The sequence below is a fragment of the Babylonia areolata genome, chromosome 24 (genome assembly GCF_041734735.1).
Source record: "Babylonia areolata isolate BAREFJ2019XMU chromosome 24, ASM4173473v1, whole genome shotgun sequence".
Lineage (NCBI taxonomy): Eukaryota > Metazoa > Mollusca > Gastropoda > Neogastropoda > Buccinidae > Babylonia > Babylonia areolata.
In genome coordinates, this window is record NC_134899.1 from 41,518,535 (window position 1) to 41,529,192 (window position 10,658).

General features: G+C 40.5%; 1 protein-coding gene and 2 non-coding genes across 3 annotated transcripts in view; 2 read left to right on the forward strand and 1 right to left on the reverse strand.

Moving 5' to 3' along the window:
• The window catches only part of LOC143298927 (short coiled-coil protein B-like), a 10,891-nt gene extending 604 nt beyond the window's left edge, over nucleotides 1-10,287 (forward strand). Inside the window, exons 3-6 of the mRNA XM_076611961.1 lie at nucleotides 1,065-1,127; nucleotides 1,979-2,065; nucleotides 4,964-5,130; nucleotides 8,598-10,287. Coding sequence (XP_076468076.1) covers nucleotides 1,065-1,127; nucleotides 1,979-2,065; nucleotides 4,964-5,106 — 293 coding nt within the window. The 3' untranslated portion in view covers nucleotides 5,107-5,130; nucleotides 8,598-10,287. The remainder of the gene's footprint in view (nucleotides 1-1,064; nucleotides 1,128-1,978; nucleotides 2,066-4,963; nucleotides 5,131-8,597) is intronic.
• Nucleotides 4,641-4,757, reverse strand: LOC143299258 (U6atac minor spliceosomal RNA). Its single transcript, XR_013057507.1, has one exon. It is a non-coding gene; the product is annotated as a U6atac minor spliceosomal RNA (small nuclear RNA).
• Nucleotides 8,288-8,387, forward strand: Trnar-ccu (transfer RNA arginine (anticodon CCU)). Its single transcript has 2 exons — nucleotides 8,288-8,324; nucleotides 8,352-8,387. It is a non-coding gene; the product is annotated as a tRNA-Arg (tRNA).
• Nucleotides 10,288-10,658: the final 371 nt, after the last annotated feature.

A 10,658-nucleotide genomic window follows, 5' to 3' on the forward strand; every position in this document is an offset into this window, starting at 1 on the left:
TTAGTATGTACAACTGATGACCCACACGGAGCGATGAACAGGTCTTCAAGACCTAAAACATCGTACAGTTCAAGTTCAAGTTCAATCTTTGTCACTCAAATTCATGATGCAGTGTTTGTTTTGGAGTGGTTTATGGAATGGATCATCAGAACACATGCCTAAACTGAACCATCCATACTTAACACACACACACACACACACACACACACACACACTACCATGAATTGTACCAGTTGACAAATTCGACTTTTGATTTATGGTTTGTGTTGAGTCAGACTTGTTTTATATGATAGATATGCCCTTTTCGACAGGACTCTAGTAATTTGTCATTGTATTGATTTTACTTTATTTCAGGGTTTGGATTTTGTTTTTCAATGCTGTTTAACAGCTAGGGTACCACCTACTAAGCCCCTTCTGGTAGCAACAGTTCTTTTATTTTTGAAATCAGACAGAAGAAGCATTCTCTCTGAAGTATAATTTAGAAACCAACACTCTCTGTTCCTTGCTCAAAAGTTCCTTTGAATCTCCAGACACTGAAGACTTTAACATGAGCACACTGTTGACAAGTGGAGGAGAAATAGAAACTGAAGTCACTTTGAAACAATGCATGTAGAGCCACAAAACCTTTCATCCTATGATAATGATTTATGAAAGTATGGATGATGTTAATGCCATTCAGATAATACCTGTAGATTTTGTGGGAGAAGATATTAGGAGGTTGGTTGTTTTTCCTTTATTCACTTATTGACAAAGAGTTTGTAGCAGTATGTATGATATAGTTCCAAGAAAACATGGTTGTAAATGATCTGAATTGAAACTTATGTTGGAGTATCTAGAGGAGCCAGAGACCCAAGCTTCATCAAACATCCAGACAGATTTGGAGGAATCTGATAATCAAACAGCTTTTCTGTGCAGCACCACAATGACTCTTCACAGTTTTTGAGGGAGAAGAAGAAGAAAAGATGGGACTGAAAGAGTTACGTGTGGAGACTTTGTGTTCTTTGTTGCTTTCTCAGTTGAAGCTTGAGTTTTAATGTGGTTGGTTTGTTTTTGTTGTGTCTCAGGAAAACAGTCTTCAGTTGAACAAGAAAACATCAAGAACATGACGTATAGTACGGGAACACTGAGTGAGTACATATGAATATATATGTATATGAATATATGTAACTTCTTTGCTTCAAGAAACTACATAGCTCATCACTGAGTAGAAATTATAATAAAAGGGTGAAAAACAGTAGAAAAACCCTCACATGTTCTGTTGCGGTGTTCTAAGCCAGGAATTGCAGAATGTATTGTTGCCCAATTCATTGTTTTTATCTGTTGGACACTTTAAATTAATGTACTTGAATGATCTGTATGGCAGCAGAAGGTATGCTTAATGAAACAAGTGACTAAACTCAGCCAAAGTGCATACCTGGAATTATGTAGTTTTGTTTGACATATCCTCACTGTTGAAGCAACCAAAACTTTAGTCATTTCCCTGTTTATTTCCCGCCTTGATTACTGTATCTGTAACTTACATCTAGCCGGATGTCCCAATTTTTTTTCTTACAAGATTCAAAACATTAAGAATGCTGCAGCTCACCTTGTCTTCAAGGCTTCCAAGAAAAGCCACACTTGTCTTCAAGGCTTCCAAGAAAAGCCACACTTACCCTCAGCTGGCTAAGCTCTATTAGCTTCCAGTTGCACAGAGAATTAATTACAAACTTGCTTGTGTTTCAACACTTTTTCTGGTACGTTCTGGTTCACTGCTTGTTTAGTAGTAAAACATTAGATAGAGTATAACATAGTAGAACTTTAAGCATGCACTACATACATGTACAAAGAGGATACTAGAGTCTTTCAGGTGTTTCAAACAGTCATAAACAATGAATTACACAGCAGGACTTTTAGCATACAAATACAAACATGTACAAAGAGGATAGTTTAATTGTGTCTTCCACTGAATGACTGTTTCTTGTGACTGCTGCTGTTTCAGGTCTGGATGGGGATAACAACCTGGAGGACGATGAAGAGAAGCAAAGACTGATTTCACAGGTGTTGGAGCTTCAGAACACATTGGATGGTAATGTGAACACGTGTGTGTAGTGTGTTGCATGTTTTGTCTATGTAGTGTGTGTGTGTAAATGTGTTTGTGTTTGAAGTTTGTGAGTGTGTTGTGTGTGATGTGTGTTGTACGCTTGTTGTGGGTGTGTGTAGTGTGTACGTCTTCACCAATACAGAAAAATTGGCTCTTCAAATCATATGTCCTGTATAATGTATTCACCTTTTTTTTTTTTCTTTTTTTTTTGACAAAGTGTAATTCTTCAAAAAGATGTGTACAAACTGATACAATGCTCTGGTATCAAATTTCATTTATTTAAAATGGTGTATATGTTCCAACATAAGCACAAACTGCAACCAAAGGGAACTAACTTCTACAGTATTTCCAGCTGTATCCCCACATGTCAGTTTGGAGGAAAAACATTCAGTTTCAGTATGTGTTCTTTGTTTTTCGGCAGCAATATAGCAGGGGAACCTACCGAGGTTGTAGAGTCCTTTGGATTGAATGGGTTAAAAATGAGGGTGGTGGCAGAGTTTTTAACTCACTGGAGAGGTTTGAGGTACTTCTACTGATAGCCAGTTTGATGGCAGTTGCAGTTGTATAACCTTTATACATGTATACATAAACTAATGATTAGGTAATATAGCAGGGGAACCTACCGAGGTTGTAGAGTCCTTTGGATTGAATGGGTTAAAAATGAGGGTGGTGGCAGAGTTTTTAACTCACTGGAGAGGTTTGAGGTACTTCTACTGATAGCCAGTTTGATGGCAGTTGCAGTTGTATAACCTTTATACATGTATACATAAACTAATGATTAGGTTGCTTCTTGTGTGAAGTATTTGCATTCTGATGAGATGATAAACCAAGGTCCCGTGTGTAGTACTTATAATAGAACCTGCATCAATAGAAATTAAAACGGAAGGGTTGCCCTGGCAAGTTCTGTAGGAAAATCCACTTTGATAGGAAAATAATTACTCTTGCAGGCAGAAGAAAAAAAAAGGTGTTGCTGTGCTTTAGCACTGCATTCTGCCCGGGGAGAGCAGCACAGGTTTCTCTCAGAGAACTCTGTTTTGACAATGAGTAACATAATACAATACATGTGTGATAGTCATGTTGATCATTTCCAGTCTGAACCCGTTAAAATCAAACATGGAGTCCCACAGGGATCTGTTTTAGGCCCAGTGCTCTTCACACTGTACACTGTTCCTCTCGCTGAAATTATCAACCGCCATAGTGTCAGTCATCATTCTTATGCTGATGACACTCAACTCTAGAAGAGTGATACCCCTGAAAAATTGTTGTCGCTCTTGCAAGAAACATCCGACTGCTTCCTGGACATACAAAACTGGGTGACTCTAATAAATAAGTTACAGTTGAACGTGGACAAAACTGAAGCAATGATCATAGGAACTAAACAAAAACTGTCCTCCATCACAGCTGACACAATCAAACTTGGCAGTACATCCATCCCTCTTTCCTGTTAAGTCAGGAACCTCGGCATTGTCCTTGACAACACACTGTCCATGCAAAAATTTATCAGACATGTCAATCCTGCTGCTGTCATTTGCAGCGTGTCAGTTCTTTCTGGAAATATCTGTCCACTGACGCAACATCTAGACTTGTCGTTTCTCTCATTCTCTCTCGCCTTGACTATTGTAACTCTCTATTGTCTGGTTTGCCAGCTTAATCCATTCACTCCCTTCAGCGCATACAAAACTCTGCTGCCCGACTTGTCCTCAGAAAGAAAAGATCTGAGCACATCACTCCTCTTTTGCAACATTTCCACCGCTCCCTGTCTCACACAGAATAAAGTACAAGATCTGCACTCTATATTATAAATGTATTCACAAGTCTGCCCCTTCCTATCTCTGTGGCTGCCTTCACCTCTACACTCCATCTCGCTCTGTACGATCGGCCTCGGATCCACTCTGTTTACACACACCCAGATTCAAACACTCGACTGTTGGCCGCCGTTCTTTCTCTGTCTCTGGACCTTGTAATTGGAATGAACTTCCTCTTTCGCTTTGTCAGGGCTCCACACTCAGCTCTTTCAAGTCTGGCCTTAAAACCCACCTCTTCCCAAAATAGCTTCCCTTCCCTGCCTCCTCCTTGTCTTCAGTTTTTCCAGTTTTAGAGTTATGCATGCATTTGAATGACTGGTGCGAAAGCGCTTTGATTTGTCTCTGCACAAGATTCAGTGCTATAAAAATATAATAATAATAATTATTATTATGTCTAGCAATCACCATTAGAACAGCACAGGAGGCAGCTGCTGTCCCTACTACCTGGGCTGGAATTGGATTATAGTTGAGAGCCTCTTGCCCAAGTTACATCCCCACTCTCTCGGCCAAAAGGGATTTAGGACAGTTGGCATTGGAATGGTCCCCAAAGGCCAGCTTGCAGCCAATGCTGCAGCACTAAGATTCAGTGCAATCTTGCCTTCTTGTTTTTGAGAGTCATAGTCTGTTCACAAAAGATTAAGCTTTAAATGACTTCCCATTGCTGTGGAGAGACCATTGATCATACAGCCCTTGCTATGCTGTTGGCCCAACTGTAAGTTTATGTCAGTCTGTGAGAAAAGCTGAGAGTTCAGCCTGTAAAGATAGGTGTAACCCTAAGGTAGAGGGTCACATGCCTTTGTGTGTTCGAAAGGCCACAGGGGCCCCTTCCATCCTTGTCAAGGGGAGAGCTGGCCTCTTCTTTCTTACAGCACACTATATATTATTATTATTGATCAAACACTACCACTTGTGTGTCACAGACCTGTTGTCATGTGTGGACACGGTGATATGCACTATTGTATACATTGTTTCATGTGAGTTTTGCACCATATAATTACCATATACTAGTATTATTATTATCATCATCATCATCATCATCATTATCATTATCACACTCCTTCCCACCTGTGCGCCACAGACCTGTCGTCGCGTGTGGACACGGTGAAGGTGGAGAACCTGAAGCTGAAGTCAGAGAACCAGGTGCTGGGTCAGTACATTGAGAACCTGATGGCCGCCAGCAGCGTTTTCCAGTCGGCCACTCCCAAGGCCAAGAAGAAGTGATCATCTGCCTCCCTGTGCTGACAGGTGTGTAATAATGATAATAATGTATGATAGTTGCGTCCGATTATGACCATCAGAACAGCAGAGGAGGTAGCTGCTGTCCCATATATCTGGGCAAGTATTTGATTAAAGTGGAGAAGTGTCTTTCCCAAGTTTTACATCCCCACTCTCTCAGCCAAGAGGGTTTTAGGACAGTTGGCGTTGGGATGGTTCCCAAAGGCCAACTAGCCCCCAAGGCTGCAGCACTAAGAGCCAGTGCAGTCGTGCCTCCTAGTTTGAGAGTCATAGTCCTTCACAAAAGACAAAGCTTGAAATGAATTCCCACTGCAGTGGAGAAACCATTGATCATATAGCTCTCACTTTGCTATTGACCCAACTGTCAACTTATGTCAGTCTGTGACATAAGCTGAGTGTTGAGCACAATAATAATAATGATAATGATAATAGAGTTATTTATATAGTGCTTAATCCTGTCGAGAGTTCTGGCTAGTTGTATTGATAGATATACAATCAGGATATCGTCCTATCCCTTGTATCTTTCATGTTGTATTAATAACAGTGATAGAAATAGTTGTTTTTTTGTTGTTGTTTTTTTGTTTTGCTTTTTTGCTGCCCTGTCATCTGCACCATTTCAGTGGCATTGCTCCCATGCCGCTCATTCCGAGTCCCCCAAACACAGCCACCCCTGGGTTCGCCTGTCACACTCCCAGTGTTGGCAGTCCGCAGGGAACCATCGATGTTGGGTCACCAGGAGTCCACACACCAGAGGAGACCCTGCACTGCTGATGAGTCATTTCGGTGGTGTTCATTGGCGCCTGTTCTGATTTAATGTACTAAGAATCCACCTACTAAGCCCCCTACTAACGACAATAATGGCTTAGTCGTGGAGCCAGACTGAGTGAGCGTCCCTCCCAGAGTGGAGACTGCCACCACGTCCCTCCAGCAACAGCCCCCCATGAATCTGCCGACACTGAAGACATTGACAGGACTCACCCCAAGCACAGAAGTGGAGGGGTATCAAAACCGAGGTCACCATAAGAGCAGGGCATGAAAGGCCACAGACTTTGGGATTGTTTTGTTTATATTGATGATAATGAAGGAGGATGACGATGATGTTGCTGTGGAGGTCCATTTTGGTTTGGGACTACATGACAAGGCTGTACTCTACGCTTGTCATAATGATATCTCGACATAACCAGGCCCGAGAGATTCAGACACTTGCAGTGTTAGTCAGGTAATTAGAGCAACACACCCAAATACACATCCATTAAGTGGATGATACTCGACTGTGTGGTCCCAGTCTCCCCATTTAAGCCCGTAGCACACTTAACTCTGGGTAGGATCCGACCGCGGGCCGAAAAACCCACCTCCACTAGTATTTTGTTCTGACATAATATCATTGTCATCCTTTGTGTCTTTCAAGCTAAAAGAATAATAAAAAGAAATGTATTTGTATAGCGTTTAAATAAGACTGATAATGATAAAGGTATTTATGTTGTTTTGAAATAAGAATGACAATAATAAGGGTATTGATATCGCGCTTAATCTTGTCCAAGGCCAAGAAAAGTGAGCTTCTGGTTCCTTGTGCTGACAGGTATTGAGTATTGGTATCTGTCAACCTCATCACTTTGAGTCTTTCAAATTTTGTTCAGCAAACATGCTCCTTGTACTTTAAGAAAAAAATAAGGTTAGGTGACAGTCTTTTGGGTTTCATTCAGTAAATGTGCTTCTTCTAATTTAGAAGAGAAAAGAAAAAAAGTTGAAAGTCTTTCAGGTTTCATTCAGTAAACATTCTTCTTCTAGTTCTACTTAAAAAAAAAAAAAAAACAAGCAAAAAAAAACCACACACATAAAAACAAGCTTTGATGAAAATCTTTCAAGTTTAGTTAAGCAAACATGCTCCTTCTACTTAAAAATAAAATAAAATAAAGTTGGTGGAAGGTCATAGCCATCAGGTAAATGTCCTTTTTTCTGGGACTCAGCATGAGAAAACGGGGCCTAGTCTTGTCATCTACTGTTTTAACCTTCCCCAACTGAAGTCAGGAACCCATTCACACCTGGTTGGAGTGCGGAGAATCGGAGTAAACGGCCTCACCCCAAGCGCATAACACCATGTGGAATGGGTTCCTCAAACCCTGATCACTGGTGTACACTGGATCAGAAGTCCAACGCCAAACCAGTTCTGTCATGCTGGTTACTGCCTTGTACTTGAAATGACATCATCCTTATTTCTTGTATATTACAGTTTAAGTTTCATTCAGATTACATGCTCCTTGTACTTACAGACATGAAATAATGACACAAAACTTATTTCTGGTTTTTGGTTTTGTTTTGTTTTTTGTTGTGTTTCACTCAGCAAACATGCTCCTTGTACTTAAATATATAAAACAATGACATCACATTCATTTCAGGCATTGTTCATTTTCAGTTTCTTTCAGTAAACATGCTCCTTGATTATAAAAACGTGAAGGCGTTTTTCAGTTTCATTCATTATTGTTTCTGTTTTTGGATCACTTGCTGAATCAGTGAATGAAGGTAGCGAGAGAAATTAAGTGTTTAGTTATGCAGAAAAAGAAGTGGTGTGAAGGAGATTATAACTAAAGTAATAAAGTTACTCCAATTCTGATTCTGACTTGAAGGAAGGGAGGTAATCCCTGATGGTATGGCTTGTATATTTCTAACAGAATCATGTCTTGAAGTGATGGTCTGTGTTGGTCCATGTCCTCTGCAAAGCATTTGAAGCTGGCCTACATTTTTTGCCCTTTGAATAACTTGTTTGTACTTTCAAAGAATGGAAGACGGTTTATCCCAAACAGACCCATTGAATAATTCAGTACAGTTAAGATAGCTTGGGTATTTGAAGTGTCTTAAGTTTGATCCCTTGGTGGTTTTTGTCTGGGTGAGGGTCTGGGTCTGGGTTCAATTTTCTCACTCACCCTTTCTCCCAAGTTTGACTGGAAAATTGAACAGAGCATCTAGTCGTTTGGATGAGACGATAAACAGAGGTCCCGTTTGCAGCACGAACTTGACAACACTGAAAAAGAACCCATGGCAACGAGAGTGTTTTCTTCTGGTAAAATTCTGTAGAAGAAATCCACACTAATATATATATATATATATATATTAATTTAGTCAAGGCTGGACTAAGCACATTGGGTTATGTTGCTGCTCAGGCATCTAAGCCTCCGTGGCCTAATGGATAAGGCATCGGCCTCCTAAACGCTGGATCGGCTAGAATGTGTGCAAGCCGGTGATTGCGGGTTCGAGTCCCGTCGGAGGTGGTTTTTTCGTTGGGTTACGCTGCTGGTCAGGCATCTGCTTGGCAGATGTGGTGTAGCATATATGGATTTGTCCGAACGCAGTGACACCTCCTTGAGCTACTGAAACTGAAACTCAGGCATCTGCTTTGTAGATGTGGTGTAGGGTATATGGATTTCACCAAATACAGTAATGCCTACTTGAGAAACTGAAACTGTCTCTTGTCATTGCAGAGGAGGTTGACAAGCAGGAGAAAGACCATGCTGGGCGATGTCGTCACAGAGATTCAGCGCATCAAAGGACCGACATTGCAAGGAGCAACAGTGGCAAACTGTTGACAGTTATGGGGAGGGGTGTGTGTGGGATGAACAAGGACTGCATTCTGGTTCTACATAATGCTGGTCCCTTTTCAGGATTTTTCCTCTGCTTCAGCATGGCCATAATTGATGCTGTTTCTCCTTTTTTTTGAACTGTTATGTTGCTTGCATGCTTGTATGCAGGGGAAAAAACACTGATAAGAATCACTGCCATGTTATGTGTTCAAAAGCTTTTGTGGTAGCTGTCCTTTTTTTTGCCCTCGATTTGAGTGCTGAGCTGGAGAACCTATTGGTTCTTTCATTTGTTCACATGAGTTGACTGCACTCGACAGATCGATCATGGCTAGATTTTTTTTTTTTTTTTTAATATCCCTAACACATGTTGGACTGTCAGTCAGTGGGATCTGATGAATTGTGATGACCTGTCAATGGATTCTGTTGAGTTGTGACAATCTGTTAACAGTTCCCAGTTGTGGAACTTTGTTTGTTTATCAGTATGTTCTGTGTTCTCATTTTACTGAAGACACTTTTATTTAAAACAACAACTTTTGACTGCATTGAAATACTTGAAATACTGCTATATGCCCTTGAGGATTCAAAGAGAAGTTGAACACCACAGGGAGTTGTTCAGATTGCTTAAATTCCCTTCTTGATTTGACCTGGCTGTAAAGAGTTGGCTTTGGAGTTAAATAACAACATGAATAATGGGTATTTGGCTATGAAGTTAAAAACAGTGGTTGGGTATTTACAATACACTCTACTTGCCTGGCTCAAGGCCCAGAGTGCAACAATTGACATCAAAACAGGGAAAAAAAATGGTGACAAAATTTAATGACACAGAGCACAATCATCAAACATGCAGGCTATTTCTGGTGAGAATTTCTACAACATACTGGATGATGATATGTTGGGTTGTTCTTTTGTGTGTGTGTGTTTTTCTCTTTTTTGGACTGAACTGCAGGGGGTATTTTTTAGCATGTCATACTGTTTTTTTAATAACATGGTTTTGAAGTGTCTGTTGTCAACTCGTTGAACCTCAGTGTCAATGTCAGTTTCCTTCATCAGACATGTGCTTCCTTTGTTGTTGTTTTTCCCCCTCCGTTTGTGTTTACGAACACTCCTGCTCGCAAATTTATGTTACTGTACTTGTTACCAGATGAGATTACACATCACAAACCTCAAGCAGGTCACACCTGGTCTGCAACATAATCCTGTAATACAATTGAAGCAGTACCTTGACACAAACTTATTTGATTTCATTCGTGTTTCCACATAATTACACCGGAACATGTATTAGTATGCATCACTGCTTTGATGAGATGGTCGTTTTACTCTTTTAACTCAAAAGTTTTAACATTGTTCTGTTTATCTGCCCACTCCCCCACCCCTCTTCCCCCTCCCCCCTCTCCTTTTATTCTAGATAGAATGAAGCAGCTTCTGGCTTTTGGTCCACAACTGCATAAGACAAAGGAGCTTCTTTTTTTTTCTTTTTCTTTTTTTCCTTTTGAACTGCACAATCAGCAAGCATTGGTCAGAAAATGATATGAATGCCATGTTATTTATGTAAGTAAACAGCACACGCCAATAAATTATGCTTCATATATTACCCTGTCAGCGTGTTGTTCTTTTGTACAGTCACATGCTTCATATATTACCCTGTCAGCGTGTTGTTCTTTTGTACAGTCACTGCTCTTTAAATGTATTGAGGCTTGTTTTCTTTATGATTGTCAATTTCTTGAAATAATAGACATGTTTACGAGTAGTTTGTTAGACTATTCACACTCAGCTTCATTTCTCAGATCATGGGCTGTTTCTTACCATCAGTTAATGTGCCTGAAGAATGTCGTCAACACATTTGGTCACATACTGAGTGCATACATGAAAATGAGATCGTAACACTTTGTACCCCATCAGTACAGCTGCACCGCAGTTTCTGTGGACCAGCCCTACAACAGCCGAATGCACTGTCACAGCCAT